This window comes from Eumetopias jubatus, unplaced genomic scaffold, assembly GCF_037043125.1.
Source record: "Eumetopias jubatus isolate StellerSeaLion01/CBP00866 unplaced genomic scaffold, mEumJub1_p1.0 scaffold_10, whole genome shotgun sequence".
Taxonomy (NCBI): Eukaryota; Metazoa; Chordata; class Mammalia; order Carnivora; family Otariidae; genus Eumetopias; species Eumetopias jubatus.
In genome coordinates, this window is record NW_028274816.1 from 117,943,013 (window position 1) to 117,962,442 (window position 19,430).

At 46.8% G+C, this 19,430-nt stretch overlaps 1 protein-coding gene across 2 annotated transcripts; it reads right to left on the bottom strand.

Annotated features, from left to right (window-relative positions):
* Window positions 1-9,620: 9,620 nt before the first annotated feature.
* Window positions 9,621-18,220, bottom strand: CHCT1 (CHD1 helical C-terminal domain containing 1). Of its 2 annotated transcripts, XM_088027331.1 has the most exons (7): window positions 18,149-18,214; window positions 16,929-17,030; window positions 16,519-16,694; window positions 15,959-16,058; window positions 12,311-12,477; window positions 11,006-11,034; window positions 9,621-9,706 (listed from the first exon to the last, which is right to left on the bottom strand). In XM_088027331.1, exons 1-7 carry the CDS (start codon window positions 18,197-18,199, stop codon window positions 9,621-9,623), a joined length of 711 nt encoding a protein of 236 aa, XP_087883457.1. In that variant the 5' UTR covers window positions 18,200-18,214. The 2 variants fall into 2 exon arrangements, with proteins under 2 accessions (XP_087883457.1, XP_027964822.1); XM_028109021.2 differs by lacking the exon at window positions 11,006-11,034 and having other exon boundaries at window positions 12,282-12,477; window positions 18,149-18,220.
* Between the last annotated feature and the right edge of the window lie 1,210 nt (window positions 18,221-19,430).

Consider the following 19,430-nt stretch of genomic DNA (forward strand, 5'->3'; position numbering starts at 1 on the left):
TACAACATTGAACCTTGAGGGCATAATGCTAAAGTGATATAAGCCAGGCACAAAAGGGAGGGGAGAGTATACTGTAACTGTTAAGTATGAATCTACTTACATGAGGTATGTGGTCAAACACAGAGACAGTAGAATGGTAGTTGTCAGAGCCCGGAGGAGCTGAAAATGGGGAGTGGTCGCTTAATGGGTACAGTTTCAGTTTTGCAAGATGAAATGGTTCTGGAGATTCATTACACAACAATGGACATACTACTACTGAACTGTACACTTAAGATGATACATTTTATGAGTTACCACAGTTAAAATTTTTAGGACAAACTTTCCAATTGCATTAGCAGTTATATAAGACATGATAAAGTATGATAAAGTTTGAAAAAATCTGATCACTTCCACTCAGTGCCTTGATAAAGCTTGAGTACAATTTATTTTCTTTTTTTTTTTTAAGAGATTCTTTTTTTTTTTTTTTTTTTAAGATTTTCTTTATTTATTCATGAGAGACAGAGGGAGGGGGAGAGAGAGAAGCAGGCTCCCAAGGAGCAGGAGGCCCGATGCGGGACTCGATCCCAGGACCCTGGGATCATGACCTGAGCCGAAGGCAGATGCCCAACCATCTGAGCCACCCAGGCGCCCGAGTACAATTTATTTTCTGAATTAGAACGTTGATAGAACATGTCAAACTTGATTTGCATTTAAATTCCTGCTCAGCACAGAATCAGGCTTTGTCCTTGACTCTTGCTGCTCCTAAAGTCGTTTGAGTATTTTTCTCTTCTGTTATTGGCTCTCATCACAGCACATGTTCTGCATCTGGTATGTTGGTGTCAGAGTAACTAAATTACACAAGACCAAACAAAGAGTCATTATTTAAAAACCACCCTTAGGGGCGCCTGGCTGACTCACAGTAGAGCATGCGACCCCTGATCTCGGAGTCATGAGTTCGAGCTCCACATTGGGTAAGAGATTACTTAAAAACAAACTGGCGCCTGGGTGGCTCAGTCCATTAAGCGTCTGCCTTTAGCTCAGGTCATGATCCCAGGGTCCTGGGATCAAGCCCTGCAACGGGCTCCCTGCTCAGCGGGGTGTCTGCTTCTCCCTCTCCTTCACCCTCTGCCCCTTCACCCCGCTTGTGCTCACTCTCTCAAATAAATAAATAAAATCTTTAAAAAAATAAAGAACCTTTGGTGCTTTTTGACTGGGATGAAGTTTACCTAGTATATATTTGATCATTCAAATCTTTTAGTTTTTAGAAACATGATTACCGAGAGTCAAGTTTTGGGGCACCTGGGTGGTTCAGTTAAGCGTCTGCCTTCGGCTCAGGTCATGGTCCTGGGGTCCTGGGATGGAGCCCCACATTGGGCTCCCTGCTCAGCGGGGAGCCTGCTCCTCCCTCCGCCCCCCACCCCCTGCTTGTGCGAGAGCTCGCTCGCTCTCTCTCAAATAAATAAATATTTTATAAATAAAGTCAAGGTTCATCTGAAGGTGAGAATTCTAGGGAGGCAGGGTGCTTACAATGAGAACAAGGACTTAAGAGTCCAGAGGAGCTGCTTTTTACTAGCTTGGAGGACTTAGGCAAATTCCTGACCTTGGCTCCTCATCTTTCAAATGAAAAGGACACTACCTGGCTCTTGGATTATAATGAAGATTAAATAAAATGAATGCAATGCCTGAGTCAGTACCACGCCCATTATAGACATTGTGGAAATGTTAGTTCCTTTCTCCCTTGCTAGAGGATTATGGAGGAGAAGAAAGAGGAGCCTGAAAACCTCCCTTTTACTAAATACGTGATGATGCAGCATGCCTAGCCAGGTGACTCCATCTGCCAGGATGCACCTGTAAGACTCAGCTGGTACCCAGCACCATAGCAGTTACTCAGGATTTGGATAGTAAGTAGGGTTGAGCTAAGCTCTTGGCTTCAGGTCAGGTTTGTGGAGGAAGAGTGTTAGGAAGATTGCGTCCTTCTGAAGGTTGGTTCCAATGACAGAGAAGTCACTACAGGTGAGAAAGGGAGGAGTCTGAGAAGAGAGAAGTTGGAGGAGGGAGTCTATCAAAGCCTACCAACATTTCCAGGAAGCTCACAGTTCACTAGCACAACCCAGGCCAGAATGGTAGTGTGGACAGACTCACTCAAGCCCAAGATTGCTCTGGGTCCTCAAAGATCTCTCTGCCCCTAAGGACATCCCATATCTGTTTCTTAACATCTCCCTGATGGAGGGTTTATCATATCCTAGAGACATCTCTAGTATGGTTTAGAATGCAGACTTTGGAGCTGGACCAGAATCCTACATCTAGCAAAAAATGCAACATGACCCGTACAGCTGTGCCCTTGCCTCTGGTCATCTCAAAGCCATAGATATCACCAGGCTCTTTGGCTGCAGACTCCCAGGGCCAACCTGAGAATTTAGGACACTACTCTCCCACACCAGGAGAAGCTATACCACAAGGGGTGGGGGGTTGTGGGGAGAATGTTAAATGAGTTCACACAAACTTTAGGGAAAATCCAAAGAGGAGACTATGAGACCCTTTTTCTAGCCATACTAACCCTCCCACTGAGCAAAAGTGAGGGGAGGGGAGGGAGCCCCATGAGGTGGAATGGGATTGATAAACTGACATCGAAAAACCAAATACTTTTTTTCTATCTCATACAGGTGATGTATATTAACTATATATGGAAAATACCAAAAAGTCTTTTTTTAAATACTTGTAATCTTAAGAAATCAAAAATTACATGAAAACAAATGAAAATGAAAACACAACAGTCAAAAATCTTTGGGATGCAACAAAAGTGGTCCTAAAAGGGAAGTTTTTTTTTTTAAGATTTATTTATTTATTTATTTGAGAGAACGAGAATGAGAGAGAGAGAGTACATGAGAGGAGGGAGGGTTAGAGGGAGAGGCAGACTCCCTGCTGAGCAGGGAGCCCGATGCGGGACTCAATCCCGGGACTCCAGGATCATGACCTGAGCTGAAGGCAGTCGCTTAACCAACTGAGCCACCCAGGCGCCCCCTAAAAGGGAAGTTTATAGCAATACAGAGCTACCTCAAGAAGGAAGAAAAATCTCAAACAACCTAAACTTATACCTAAAGGAGCTAGAAAAAGAGCAGCAAACAAAACTCAAGCCCTGCAAAAGGAAGAAAATAATAAAGACTAGAGCAGAAATAAATGACATAAAAACTTAAAAAAAAAAACCCACAATAGAACAGATCGGTGACACTGGAAGCTGATTCTTTGGAAAGATCAACAAAATGGATGAAACTCTAGCCACACTCATTAAAAAAAAAGAGAGAGGACCCAAATAAAACTACTAATGGAAGAGAAGAGATAACAACCAACACCACAGAAATACAAACAATTGTAACAGAATATTATGAAAACCCATATGCCAACAGATTAGACAACTTAGAAGAAATGGATAAATTCCTAAAAATTTATAACCCACCAAAACTAAAGCAGGAAGAAATAGAAAACTTGAACAGACCAATCACCAGCAATAAAATTGAATCATTAATCAAAAAACTCCCGAAAAACAAAAGTCCAGGACCAGATGGCTTCACAGGCAAATTCTACCAAACATTAAAAGAATAGCTAATACCCCTTCTTCTCAAACTACTCCAAAAAATACAAGAGGAAGGAAAACTTCCAAATTCATTCTATGAGGCCAGGATCGCCCTGATACTAACCAGATAAAGACACACACAAAAAAAGAGAACTACAAGCCAATATCTCTCATATATGTAGGTGCAAAAATCCTCAGCAAGGGCGCCTGGGTGGCTCAGTCGGTTGAGCATCTGCCTTCGGCTCAGGTCATGATCCCAGGGTCCTGGGATCGAGTCCCGCATCAGGCTCCCTGCTCCTTGGGAGTCTGCTTCTTCCTCTGCCTCTCTCTCTCTGTCTCTCATTAATAAATAAATAAAATCTTTAAAAAAAATCCTCAACAAAATATTAGCAAACTGAATCCAACAATATATTTAAAAAATCAGTCACCACGATCAAGTGGGATTTATTCCCAGGATGCAAGGGCTTAATATTTGCAAAACAATAAACATACTTCATATCAATAAGAGAAAGGATAAAAACCATATGATTATTTCAGTAGATGCAGAAAAACATTTGACAAAGTACAGCATCCATTCATGATTAAAGAAAACCCTCTGCGAAGTAGGTCTAGAGGGAACATATCTCAACATAATAAAGGCCACTTATGAAACACCCATAGCCAACATCATACTCAATGATGAAAAACTGAGAGCTTTTCCTTTAAGGCAAGGAACAAGACAAGGATGTCCACTCTCACCACTTTTATTCAACATAGTACTGGAAGTTCTAGCACAGCAATCAGACAACAAAAAGAAAAGTCACTTAAAAAAAAAAAAAAGAAAAGTCACCCAAATTGGTAAGGAAGAAGTAAAACTCACTATTTGCAGATGACATGATGCTATATATAGAAAACCCTAAAGACTCCAACAAAAAATTACTAGAACTGAAAAATGAATTCAATAAAGTCGTGGGATACAAAATCAACATAGAAAATCTGTTGCATTCCTATACACTAATAATGAAGCAGCAGAAAGAGAAATTAAGAAAACAATCCCATTTACAATTGCACCAAAACCAATAAGATATCTAGGAATAAACTTAACCAAAGAGTTGAAAGACTTGTATTGTGAAAACTATAAGATACTAATGAAAGGAATTGAAGATGACACAAAGACATGGAAAAACATAGAAATTAATTAATTAATTAAAAATGGAAAAACATTCCATACTCATGGATTGGAAGAAGAAATATCATTAAAATATCTGTACTACCCAAAGCAATCTACAGATTTAATGCATTCTCTATCAAAATACAATAACATTTTTCACTGAGCTAGAACAAACAATCCTAAAATTTGTATGGAAGCACAAAGACCTCGAATAGTCAAAGCAATTTTGAAAAGAAAAAAACAAAACTGGAGACATCACAATTCCAGATTTCAAGTTATATGACAAAGTGGTAGTAAATAATATGGTACTGGCATAAAAATAAACACATAGATCAATGGAATAGAATAGAAAATCCAGAAGTAAACCCACAATTATATGGTCAGTTAATCTTCGACAAAGGAGAAATGAATATACAATGGAAAAAATACATCTCTTCAACAAAGGGTGTTGGGAAAACTGGACAGCCACATGCAAAAGAGTGAAACTGGACCACTTTCACCATACACAAAAATAAATTCAAAATGGATTAGAGGCATCTGGCTGGCTCAGTCTGTAGAGTGTGCGACTCTTGATCTTGGGGTTGTAAGCTTGAGCCACACATTGGGTGATCTCTAAATAAATTGATCTCTAAATAAATAAATAAATAAAATAATTTTTGGGCACCTGGGTGGCTCAGTTGGTTGGGCGACTGCCTTTGGCTCGGGTCATGATCCTGGAGTCCCGGAATCGAGTCCCATATCGGGCTCCTTGCTCAGCAGGAAGTCTGCTTCTCCCTCTGACCCTCCCCCCTCATGTGCGCTCTCTCTCTCTCAAATAAATAAATAAAATCTTTAAAAAAATAATTTTTTTAAAAGAATCAAGAGTCACATGCTCTACCAACTGAGCCAGCCAGGTGTCCCTTATGTACTCTTGCTATGTTAGTATATTTTTCTGCTTTTTCATTAAAATTCTACATGGACACAGATGAATGGACCAGAACAGAACGTTCAGAAATAGACCCAAATAAATCGGGCATCTAATGTATAAGTGACACTTCAAATTAGTGTGGGAAAGATGGATTTTTCCCCCTATCCTATAAATATACTCCCACATGTGCAAGGACAACTGGTTAGCCATCTGAAAAAAAAATATGTTGCATTCCTATTATACAACTTATACCAAAATAAATTTCAGATAGACCAGAGATTTAAATGTAAAAATTGAAACCCTAGTGCTAGAAGGAGAGACACAATTTTAAATATTCTCTGAGTGGGGAAAACCTTTCCAAGTCATAAGCCATTAAAGGAAGGACACTGAACTACATAAAAATAGAAAACGTCTGCATGCACAAAGGAAAAATCATAAAGTTAAAACATAGAAGCACTGGGTGTGGAGCCAGGAGACCTGGAAAGTCAGTATTTCAATTCAGCTGGCCCAGCTCTAAGTTGCTTCCATGTAAGACTTGGGGGAAAATATCCACTGTTCTCTACTGGAGGGGCCCTCCTAGAGGGCTCCCTGGTCTGGCTCTTGGTGAGGCCTTTTCCCTACAGTGAGACTACCCCCTAAGTCACCATAGGCCAAAGTGTAATTGGGGGGTCCCCACCTGGGCACTTCATCTCCAAATAGCCTTCCCCAACCACCTGCTTCTGGTGTCCCCAAGTCCAGCTTGGAGAGTCATACTTTGGGTAGAGATACCTTAGCTAAGAATATACAAAGTATCAGAGAACTAATGCATTGAGTCTGGTGGGTTGTTTGTGGGGCATGAGCATTTCGGCCAAGGGCAGGTGGACCATGTGTCATGGGTGTATGGGAAGTGTGCTGGCCCAGGGGCATCAAGTTTGAATAAGTCCCAATTCCAGCGTTGACTTCCTGCCCAACCTCGGAGAAGTCAACCTTTCTTCTTGGGCCTCTTTTTCCCCCCTCTGAACCAGGAAGTGGTGGGACTAAATGCTCAAGTTGGGTTCGCTCATTCGTTCATTCATTCTACAAATGTTTGTTACGTACCTGCCACATGCTGGGGGTACTGCTGTAATTGCTTGAGATACAGCAATGAACAAAACAGACAAAAGGCTCTGCCCTTGTGGAACTTACATGTTAGTGGGAGGATACCATCAACAAACGAGAAATATAATCATTAAATTATATAATATTTGAGAGGCATAAGTGCCTTAGGAAAACAAAAGCAGAGTAAGGGATATTCAGGGTGTGTGTGGATGTTGGGATTTAAAATGAGGGTACAGGGGCGCCTGGGTGGTTCAGTCGTTAAGCGTCTGCCTTCAGCTCAGGTCATGATCCCAGGGTCCTGGGATCGAGCCCCACATCGGGATCCCTCCTCGTCAGGAAGCCTGCATCTCCCTCTCCCACTCCCCCTGCTTGTGTTCCTGCTCTCGCTGTCTCTCTCTGTGTCAAATAAATAAAATCTTTTAAAAAAGTAAAAAATAAAAAATAAAACGAGGGTACATGCTACGCTACACCAAGAAGGTGACTTAAAAAAAAAAGATTTTATTTATTTATTTATTTGAGAGAGAGAGAGAGAGCACGAGTGAGGGGGAGGCACAGAGGGGGAGGGAGAAGCAGACTCCTCGCTGAGCAGGGAGCCAGATGTGGGGCTCCATCCCAGGACCTGGAGATCATGACCTGGGCCCAAACCAAAAGTCGGACGCTTAGCCAACTGAGCCACCCAGGCACCCCTTAATATTTTATTTTTTTAGAGCAGTTTTAGGTTCATGGCAAATTTGAGCAGAAGATTCAGAGATTTCCCGTACACCACCATCCCCACACATGCACAGCCTCCTCATTATTCACCCCCCGCCCCCACCGGAGTGATACACCTGTTACAAGGACACATCATCACCCAGGATCCATAGTTTCCAGTAGGGCTCACTCTTGATGTTGCACATTTTATGGATTTGGACACGCGTATAATGACACATATCCACCATTCTAGTATCACACTGAGTATTTTCACTGCCCTAAAAATGCTTTGTGCTGTTGGAGGGTTTTGAGTGAAGCAATGTCCTGTGATCTTTTTTGGAATTCTGAGATCCTACTAAATTTGAGGAAAGAGTTAAGAGGGCCTCAGAACCAAGACTGTTGCCTATTTTGCCTTCCAGCCTCCTGCGGTCCGAGGGCGGATATAAAGTTCCCAGCCCTCCCCCTGGTCTCCGCCTCTGCTCATGCCCTGCCTCAGTTGGAAGAATGAGGCTGTAGAACCCTGTCGTTCCTCTGGGTGGTGGTGCTGCATCACACACAGGGACACCTCCCTTTTCTGTTGTGTTCCCAGAATGGCCAGCCCTTTCCCTGGGACCTTGTCAGTGAAATCGCTCAGGAGTGGAGAAAATTGGAGAGGCCCTCCATCATCAGGGACATCCTCCAGCCAGCTCACCCTTCTCTGGTAAATCCTCCTCGCGTTGTCAGGACTGCCAGGGGCCCCTGGAGCGAGGCCAACCCCCAAGCCCGTACTCTCATCTCGCCACTTCTGGGAAGCAAAGAGTGTAAACAACAAAGAGAGAGCCAGGGTGTTTTTTCCCTCTTTATACTTCCGTGTACTTGTTCTTCAAGTCTAGATTGATATTCATTTTGACACTTAAACATTGTGATGATGCTCACTCCGGAATATGAATTGAGGGAGGGGAGGAGAAAGGGTCACACACATATGGGGCACCTCGTATGTTGCTGCCTCCTGTGCTTTTGGAAAATGATTGCACCTGTGTCCCCTCCTGGAGCTGACCACCAGCTACATGGTCTTTCTAGCTAGAAACAAAGTACCATCTTCACTACCTTTCTCCTCCCTCTTTTATCTCTCACATCTGTCACCAAAACTGTCCGTTTTATCCTAAGTAATGTCACAAATTCACCCCACCCCCCTTTTTGCGCATCTTCACTGCCTTTGTATATCCCCAGGGTAGCAAATATGAAAAGCGAAACGAGTGAAAGGGAAGAAGGCCAGAGTGTGAGGCAAGAGGGAAGGGTGGGGACTGCCGTGAAGCCGAAAGAGTATCCGTGAAACCTGAGCCACGTGCCCTTCTGCGGGGAGGCACATCCACATGTGGCAAGTTGTTAAAAGCCAGAAATCTGTTGCTGTTCGTTGTTTTTAATGTGAAATGTACCAAGTTAATTTTGGCAACTGATTTTTTTTTTTAAATGTTTTAAACACTAAGTAGAACACAAGGGGCAAACAACACACCAGTGGTCCGAGTTTCGCAGGCAGCGGCTGATTTTTGACCACCGGTTTTAACCACCATCCTAGCTACGACTATTGATGTGGCTTCCTCTACCGCCTCCGGCCTCTCCCGTCTCTCACTTCCGTGCACTTTGCTTGCGGCCTGCAGAGCATCTCCCCAGGCGCCAGGTCACACCAGCTCGTTCCCACTGCTTGACGGCTCCCTTGCCATGGTCCCCCCCCAGGTTACTCAGGAGACCGAGTGCAGACAACTGAGGCAGGCTGCCGGACTTCTCCCTCTCTGACTCCAGGCCCGCTCCCCACCGTGCCCCCCGACACTGCGCCCTCCCTGGGCATACATCACTCCTTTGTTACCGGCCAAGGCCTCCCGCGCACCTCTATTCAACTGTTGTAACATCTCTCCACGTGTGTCTCCTGCTCTAGGTGGCGATGGACGGCCATGGACGCAAGTGACCACCCCTTATTTGTCTGTGCTCGTGTGGGGCACCTGCCGCTCAGAAGGTAGCTGGCAAATATTTTTTTTTAATAAATTACAAAATGAATGAATGATGACTGTTAGCCAAGTAAGGTAGAACTGTCTTAAGGATGTTTATTTCCCCACCCCGTTTATACATAACTAAGACCTGATCATCCTTCTGACAAAGACAGTTCTCTTCTTTCCCCTCATTGGCCCCCAGCCTCCAGGGTGCAGAGGTGTTGAAGACAAGTGCTCTGGGAGCCAGGGCCAGCTGCCCCTGCCCCTCCTGCCTGGCTGTTCTTACGGGCGGGTCCCTGGAGTCTCTGGGGCTTCCTTAATCCTCTTTCTCTTGAGTTTTGTTCTGTGAGGAAGTTTCCTTAGAGAACCTGAAAAGGGAAAGTGACACAGTCCTGATAACATAAGCAGTAAGAGAATCTCAGCCTGTAACATGTCAGGGGGGGTGGTAGGGACAGAAAGGAAGAATGACAAAATCTTATCTTCACTTGCAACCTCTGTCCCTTCCTCTTTTCTCACAGAAACCCTGTGGCGGAGGAAGACTGTATCACCCCGATTTACAGATGAGGGATCTCACCCAAGCGCAGAGCCCACCCTGCCCAAAGCCTTAGGCAAGAGAGGGGCAGAGTCAGGACCAGACCACATTTCTTGACGCTGAGACCTCCCCACACCCGTCTCAGATTCCAGGCCCTGGTTCCCAGGACTTGGCTGCCAGACGGTTTGCCAACCCCTGCCATCTTTTTACTTAAAAACTGACTTATGAACATGGTGCCAAAGAAACACCAGATGGGTTACCTTTAATATCACAGATGGACTCAGTGATTGACCAGAGCCCGTTCATGGTGGGTCCAGCAGACAGCACGTGCTTTGTCATATAACACAAGGTGAAGAACACAACCTTGTCTGTATCCCAGGCAAACAAATATTTAACAGGACTTCATCAGGACTTTTGATCTGAAGTCCTGTTTATGCACAGAGGAACAAGCTTAAAAAAAAATGCCAAAAGGAAGCAACAAGTGTCAAAAGTGGAACATTCTGCAGAACAGTGACCTGATCTCTTCAACAAGTCAGGATGTGAAAAAGGGGATTTTGTTGGGTTCAAAGGGATGGAAGAGACATGACCAGGTGCAATGATGCATGAGTGGGAAATCGGTGCAAGAAAGGTCCTGGACTACTGGGAAAATTTGAAGAAGGAGTACTTAATCCAACAATTGGATGAAAGGAAAATATTGACATGGAATGCTGATCTAATTAACTGAAAAAAGCAAGTTCCAATCAAAATCCTATACGCAGTGAGATCTCATTTGGCTAAAATACATGTATTGATATGTATAAAAAACATCTGGAAAGTGCTAGCAGTAGGGAGGACAATGTGATGTTTATATTTTCTTATTTTTGCTTGTCGGTATCACCTTATTTTCTATGCTACGCTTCTGTTTGTAGGAATAAAATGTTATTTTAAGAATTACATAAAAGCCAACGTTCTTAACCCACCATCCAAGGCTTTTTCCTATTACCCCTCGTCCTGCACTTCTTCAACCTGCTCTTCCATTCACCTCCAGGCCCAGACTGTCTGCTCATTGCCCCTCATCTCTGCACACACCTTTCCTTCCTCTCCTTCCCTCCCTTACCCCTCCTCCCCTCCTTCTCCTCTGCCCGTTCTTTAAAGCCCGTCCCAGAATTACCTCCTCCAGCCAGCCTGTCCTACCCTTTGCCCTGTGGCCTCGGATGGCTCATTCGTAAAAGGGGGGTGATAACACCCATCTGAGGATGCCGGAGGGGTGAGGGTTAGGTGAAATAAAGATACCAGTCCCCTGGTATGGAGGAGGCTGGCCCCAAAGCCCAGAGCTCACTTTCCCTATCTGATTCATGAACTGCGTGGCCTACATCATCTTCATCATGGACTGGCCTTCATTCCATTGGATATTTTGCTTCCTCAATTTAAACTATAGGTACCAGGGCCAAGGGCCCTCACAGAGCCCAGACAGAGCTCTGGGCCTCAGTAATTGCCTGACACGCGCCCACTGCCCCTGCCCCATTCTCCCTCCTGCTCTCCCCTCGGGGCAGCTGTGACTGGTGGGCGAGGCCCCGAGCGCCGGGGGGCCTGCATCAGACCCAGCCAGCCCGACCCTCAGAGGAACACCTGGGGCCAATTTAGGACCACACTCAGAGATCCTAGGCCACTCTGTTCACCTTCACTTGCTCCCCCAGTAGTAAAGCAAGAACAGCTAAACTGTGGTCCCCGAAGCCGGATCCAGAAGGGAGAAGGGTAAGTGGCTCCTACATCTCTTTGTACCTCAGTGCACAGGAGGGGCCTTCATAGCTTCCAACCTTGGCTGGGACCCCTCACTGAAGAGTCTCTGTCCCCTCACCCCACAGCCTCTGTCCAGAGGGCCAAGCAGTGCAGTCGTGGCAGAGACCAAGGCTGCCGGGAAGGCCAGTCCCAGGCCATCTGACTCGACTTTCCCCCTGCTGTGGGAATGAACCACTTCCTTAGTCCACAGCCCACCCAACACCCAGAGCAGGCTTCCCGCCTCTGCTTAGACACCTCCTGGGAGTCCCCACTCCTGACTGCCAGCGATGGTCTCTGCCTCTACTCCTATGGGCAAGTGGCTTCGTTTAAACTGTTCATTGAAAAACGCAGGATCCCAAACTGTATGCATCATGAGACCTCCAGAGGGAAATCATGCAGAATGCTGAGGGGAGACACGCGAAACCTTTTACCGGTCATGGCCTTGGGGGATGGGTGATTTTCCTCTCTCCTGTTTTGCACTTATCTATACATTTCAAACTTTCTATGATAAGCACCCCCGCAGGGAGGGGGACAAAAAAGAGAAAAGAAGAAAGTGCAGAAGGGGAAGGAAAGATGGACCGAGAGAGAAGTGTGGGGTTAAAGGGAAGATGGGAAGGGAGGGCTGTCAATGCCCCCACACCTAAGGGCATTACCTTTCCTGCCCAGGCCCCGGGGTGGTGGCTCCCCCAGCAGGGAGGCCTCTCGGCCGGGCACCTGCATCTTGGACAGCCTCTCCTTCATGCAGCTGATGTTGTTGTGCAGCCCCCACGCACTGCACAGCTTGGGCAGACTGTCTTCCCGGTCGGCCAGCAGGGAGCTCTCCAGGGTGTCCAAGGGGCAGAACGTCACCTGCAATGGGCCCATAATGTTGAGGAGAGCGTGGAGAAGAGAGGGCCCCACGTTCCAGAGCCCCAGCCCTGCCCCCGTGAGGAAATGACCGTGGTCTGCCTGCACCTCACCCCCCCTGCCTAGCCAGCAGGAGGCACGAGTCACAGACGGGGGAGAGGAAGGACCGTGGGGGCACTGAGGCCAGGCTGCCAACCGTCTTTTCTTGGGTGCTTCTTTACTTGGATATATGTCCTCCATCTCTTTTTAGAGTTATATATAGTGTCTTTTTTAATTTGCTTCGAGGTTTTATTAAAATTCTAGTTAACATAGTGTAATATTGGTTTCCAGAGTAGAATTTAGTGATTCATCACTTCCATACAACACCCAGTGCTCCTCACAACAAGTGCCCTCCTTACTCCCCATCACCCAGCTGGCCCATGCCCCGCCTACCTCCCTCCAGCGACCTTCAGTTGCTATAGCTCTCTATGGCTCTATAGTTAAGAGTTCTCCATAGTTAAGAGTCTCTTATGATTTGCTTCCCTTTCTCTTTTTTCCCCTTCCCCTATGTTCATCTGTTTTCTTAAATTCCACATGAGTGAAATCATGTGGTATTTGTCTTTCTCTGACTGACTTATTTCGCTCAGCATAATACACTGTAACTCCATCCACGTCATTGCAAATGGCAAGATTTCATTCTTTTGATGGCTGATATATATATATATATGTATATCTCATATCTTCTTTATCCGTTCATCAGTCAATGGATGTTTGGGCTCTTTCCATAATTTGGCTATTGCTGATAATGCTGCTATAAACATCGGGATGCATGTGCCCCTTCAAATCAGTATTTTTGTATACTTTGGGTAAATACCTAGTCGTGCAATTGCTGAATCATAAGGTAGTTCTATGTTTAACTTTTGGAGGAACCCCCATACTGTTTTCCACAGCGGCTGCGGAAAGTGTTAGGAGGGTTCCTTTTTCTCCGCATCCTCACCAACACCTGTTGTTTCCTGTGTTGTTAATTCTAGCCATTCTGACAGGTGTGAGGTGGCATCTCATTGTAGTTTTGATTCCTATTTCCCTGATGATAAGTGATGTTGAGCATCTTCTCATGTGTCTGTTGGCCTAGAGTTATAGTGCCTTATGCATTTGTTTGTAATGAAACAATGGTATTTGTTTTAAAGTCTTTGGCAAGATTAAAATTGAGAGCCTAAAAATATCTTTTGAAATTTTCCTGGCCAGTGAAATCCGGGAATCACTAAAATGACAACACCTCATATTCAGAGGAGGATTCCCTGAAATGATCCACCCATTCATGTTCAGAGGAAGAAACAGAGACCCAAAGGGGGAAAGGATTGGGTTAAAGATGCGTAGCTAGAGTGGGGTGGGGTGCCGTAGTTAGAGCAAGGCTTTCCCCTGAGCCAGATTACGTTTGAACCCGGCTTTTGCCCCCACTGGCTATGTGGTCTGGGTCATGTTACTTTACCTCTCTGCATCTGGCATCTTCATTTACACACTGTGGACACTAATTGTAATTACCATGTAGGGTTACTTTTGAAGATTCTAGGAGGGAACATAAAGGGCCTGGCACATAGAAACTGTTACCTATGATTCTTATTTTGAACCAGTGATTCCCAAAGGGTGCTCTGTGAAACCCTGGGGACCCCTGAAATATTTTGATCCCGCTGACCCCCTGCAAAGTGGGGTCTCCTCAAAGTGCAAGAGAGAAACCAATGGATTCTAATGAACCTAGTGTGAAAAGGTCATTGATACAAATCTGAGAAAGCTACACACTGTATGATTCCAACTGTATGACATTCTGGAAATATTGAGATGGTAAAAAGATCAATGGTTGCCAGGAGTTTGGAGGGAAAGGATGGAGGGATGAATATGTGGAGCACAGGATTTTTACGGCAGTGAAACTATTCTGTACGATACTGGAACGGTGGATACATGTCAGTATGCATTTGTCAAAACCTATAGGGTGGCTCAGTTGGTTAAGCGTCTGCCTTCGGCTCAGGTCATGATCCCAGGGTCCTGAGATGGAGCCCCGCATCGGGCTCCCTGCTTGGCAGAGGGCTTCTCCCTCTCCTCCCTGCTCGTGCTCTCTCTCACTATCTCTGTCTCTCTCTCTCAAATAAATAAATAAAATCTTAAAAAAAAAAACCTAGCATGTACAACACAAAGATTGGGCCCTAATATAAACTATGGACATTATTTAGTTAATAATGTGTCATAAATAATGTGTCAATACTGGCTTAGCGATGGTAATAAATGTACCTCTCTAATGCAAAATGCTAATAATGAGGGCAACAGGAGGGGTTAGTATACGGGAAATCTCTGTACTTTCCACCCAAATTTTCTGTAAACCTAAAATTATATATACGTATATAAACATTCATTGATATGGTTTCAGATTCCACATTGCTAATAAGTAGCTGCCACTTGTTGGGTTTTGGTGTGGTATCAAAGAAAAATATCCATGACTCTCTGAAAATGCTAGTAAAATACTCTTTTCTCCAACTACACATCTGTACAGCCTGGGTTTTCTTCACGTCCTTCAGCCAAGTCACATATCATAAGAGACTGCAGAAGCAGCTGTTTTCTATTAAGCCAGACACTAAAGAGATTTGCGAAAATGTCAAACAATGCTACTCTTCTCACTACATTTTTTTGTTTTGAAAAAGATAGCTATTCCTTGTAAAAATTATTTATGTTAAAATGTAATGGGCTCCTTGTTTTGATTTTTAAATGGATTAGTGAGTACATATTTAGAATTTTTTCTTTAGTTTCAATTTCTTTTTTTTAAGATTTTATTTATTTGACAGAGAGAGACATAGTGAGAGAAAGAACACAAGCAGGGGGAGTGGGAGAGGGAGAAGCAGGCTTCCCGCCGAGCAGGAAGCCCGATGCGGGGCTCGATCCCAGGACCCTAGGACCATGACCTGAGCCGAAGGCAGACGCTTAACAGCTGAGCCACTCAGGCACCCCTAGTTTTAATTTCTAATAGGGCAAATATCAGTAGCTGTAACCTACATAAACAAATGCTTTTGGGGCTTCTCAATAGCTCTTTAAGAGGGTGAACATGACTTGAGTCCAAAATGTTTGAGAGTCACTGTTTTTGAACAAAGTCAGGCCAGGCTCTGATAGTCCTCAGAGCCTTCCCCAAGCTGGCTGTGCCTCTCTGCCTGGCTTCCACCATCCCCACCCGTATCTTCTCGGGAATGTCCCTGCACCTGTCAACATCAGGGTGTGGGTGTGGAGAGTGAAGAAATACCAAGAACTTGAAGCTGAGCCTCTGCCCTCTTCAGCCCCACTGTGCCCCCTGTCGGGGGTAAAGGTAGGGGCAGTGGGGTCTTCCTGAGGCAGTGAGTGTGGAAACAAGTCAAGGGATGCTGGCGGTATCAGAGGGCCCCCTCAGCCCCAGGCCTCCCCCCACAATCTAAGAACACACCAGCCAACCCTCAGCTGGGCCCGGGAGGAGCTTTCCTGAGCGCCTCACCAGGAACTCGGCCGTCTGGTTGCTCTTGGTGTACTTGTAGAGCCTGCGAAGCTGTTTCGCCTCTAATTCTGAGAAGAGAGAAACAAATCGCCAGAGCATCCTGCGGGGGGAAACCAAGGCTGAGGGAGGCAGAGCACAGTCCCTCTCCCTTCAGCCTCTGTCTTGTGTCCATGACCCACTCAGGGAGAAATGGACCACATCCTGCCTCCTTGGATTTGGTCAGGGACGTGGAGAGGTGGACATTTGCTATACCTTGAGTACCCCATCCTGGTGCTGGCCACCCACACCACACAGCAGTTTTTCGATCAGAGGTCATTCTCCACAGGGTCAGGAGAGTTCTTTGTCCACTGCGTGTGCAAGCTGCCATGAATCAGTGCTGCCCTGAATAACTAGAGGCCCCTGTTCTCTCCACCTCTCCTTCACCACGCTCACTCCAGGATCCTCACTCTTTCACATAAAGGTGAAGGACTCAGGGATCTTGACTGAGGTGTGTCCTTGAATGGGGTGTGGGGTGGGGCCCAGGAGTGGGTATAGTGGGAAGGGCAAGAAGGCTGCCCTACTTCCTCCAGTGCTTGATTTCCCAGGTTCGGCAGTAGTGCTGCAAAAAGGTGTTGATGTGGTCGCCTAGGACCACCAGGCTCTGCTTCATGTACTTTAGCTTCTTCTTCTGGGGAAGATCCCTGGGCAGGTGCAGCTTTCGCAGGAACTTCTTCAGTGGCCTTAGATATTCTTTACACTGAAGAGGCAACAGGTGAAATGAGCAACCATAGGAGAAAAGAAGAGGCAGATGGGTAGCCCCAAGTAACCAGTAGCCCTTATGGGCCACGAAGTGTTAAGTCGGTTAAGTAAGGAGGCTCTCGTCAAGGTCTTACTTGACATGACAAGTGGGACAGTAAGCTATGGATCTGAGGCCTGCCAATTTCTGACCCAGGTCTCCTGGCCTGGAGGAGGGACAAGGTCCCTTACTCACAATTTTGAAGGTGTCCTGGCCCAGGCCCTTGGCATGGCGTACAAGTGAGTCTCCAGTGGGTGTGGTGCCGGAACTCTTCTCCAAGCAGGGTACATCTGTCACCTGGGAGGAGGCAGGGTGCCGCGGTCAGCTGGGGGGCTTAGGTGCGTGCTCCTGAGGGGCAGTGCGAGGCAGCCAGTGGTCCAAACTCCAACCAAAGCCCTTCTCCGTTTTCCCTAGGACCTCTTCCTTGGCCCAGCCCTGAGGCAAGTAAGCCCTCAGCAAAGAAACCCAACCCTGAAGATCCCTGCTTAGAAAACCTAGAATGCCCTGCCCATTTCTTTTATAATCATTAGAGCACAGTATTGTAGCTAATTTTGCAAAGCACTTGATAAACACGAACTCATTTTATTCTCCCACAAATTCTTTAAGGTGAGACATCATTATCCCTGATTACGGATGAGAACACTTTGAGGCACCAAGCGATTTAAGGGACTCCTTGGGGGAGGGAGCAGGGAGTCATTCACTCATCCATTCAGCAAACATTTATTGAGCGCCTAAGTCCCAGGCCCGCCTCCAACCCTTAGCATCAAGCCACAATAATGAGCACTCAGAAAAGCATGTGACAGTGATGGTAATGAGAAGAAGCTCTCTGACAGCAAACGTGGGGCCAAAAAAAAAAGCTGAAAATTAATGAAGACAAAGTGACTTTGAAATAATACTTGAAGTCAGAGCACAAGATTAGGTTGACACAGTAGGATTTGCACCTGACTTTGCAAAAGCCTCTCAGAAAAGTGAGCATTAATTCCTGCCTGTGTTCAGGAAGACTCAGGCCCAGACCACTCTGAAGGCGGAGACCAGGGAGAGGGTGGAAGGGAAACGGAGAGAGTATGGAACCCAGGCTCCTCCAGGCCCCAGAGCGAGGGGACTCTGGCAGATCGACTCCATAAACACACCAATCCAGCACACAGACCATAACTCAAGTGCACACGCACACACACACACGTGCACACACACACAAACACAAGCACTTGTCTCCATAACCAACAATCATCTTGCCAGGAATGTATGTCTTTGAATGAATCAACCTTCTCTTGTTCTTTCGGTCTCCTGCTAGCTCATGTACATCACCATTTTTCCTTCTTCTTTTCTTCCCTGAATCTCATGTTCTCTGCTTTCCAAGACCAGCCCCTCAAGGACCCTCCTTTCTTCCCTCCCTCACCTCCCTAGCCCCACTTCACCTTGTTTAGTGGCTTGTCCCCTTCAGCCCCTTGCCCATCGGAGGCCTCCATCTCAACAGGTGCACTGGCGGCCTCCAAAGTGGCCTTCGTTATGTCCCCTCAGGCTTCTGACCTACTGCTTCTGTGACCTGAGTGTCTCAGGGAGTGGGCAGGTTGGCTCCAGAACTCGGAGCAATACCATGGCAACCGCCAACACAGAGCCTAGCTCCCCTCCCCCTCCCATGCCCTCGTTCTTGGGGGTGGCCACCAGCCACCTCCTTCAACAGGGAACAGAACTCGGGAAGCGAGCAAGATGTGCCGAGTAGACCCAGGACTTTGTCAGAGCTCAGCGCTGGCCAGGTGGGGCTGTAACCCCTGTTCCCAGGAGAACCGTCAGATGCCGGTGATTGTGACCCCTGGTAAGAGCTTCGGAGTAACTTTCCTGCATGTGTATCGCTGATGACTCCTCGGTTATGCCGTGGGCTCCCCGTGATGAGGGCCATGGTTTATAACGCTTCTTTCTGGTTTGGGGACAAAGGTCTAGAGGGAGCTCGGAGAGAATGGAATACAGTAAGCCTCTTCTGAGACGGATCTCCTCTTCTGTTCCTCTGTAGCCTCCGGGAAGTCAATAAGCCAGTTGTGTTGGGCGATGGTTAAGTGGTGGTAGCGTTTTTCGGGAGGGTGCAAAAAGTACAAGCTACCATGTAATATCTCAATTGAGCCTCGCAACAGTCTTCTCTGAGGTGGGTACCGCAGTGACCCCATTTCACAGAAGAGGAGCCGAGACGCAGAGAGGTCCGGTGACTTGCCTTAGGTCCGCGGCCACTAAGTGGGGCGCGGGGCATTCGGTCGGATCCGGACCGCTCTAGCCTTTCCCACCCGCGCCGCCCTCCGGGGATCCGAGGCCGCAAGAGGCATTGCTGCGGCCGGAGTCCCGGCGTCTGCCTGGCCGGCTCGGCCCGGAGGCGCTCGGAGGTGCGGGTAACCAGCCGCGACCTCGCCCCTGACTCGGCCCAGCGCCCGCTCGCGACCTCCAGCGGCGCACGGCGGGGTTCGGCGCTGATGGGAACGTTGCAGCCTCCGCTTACTCAACCTGTATCTTCTTCCCGGGGACGCTGAGCTCCACGTCCTGGCCCTTGCTCTCGTGTCCTCTAGGCCCGGGGTCCCCCCCACTCCACCGCTGCAGCCCCCAGTCCATACTGCCCACTTCCTCCCCTGCCCTCGCCGGCACCGGGTCGGACCACAGTGGCCAACGGAGCCGGGCTGGGATCCCCACCCCGCCCCGCGAAGTCCTGCCAGATCT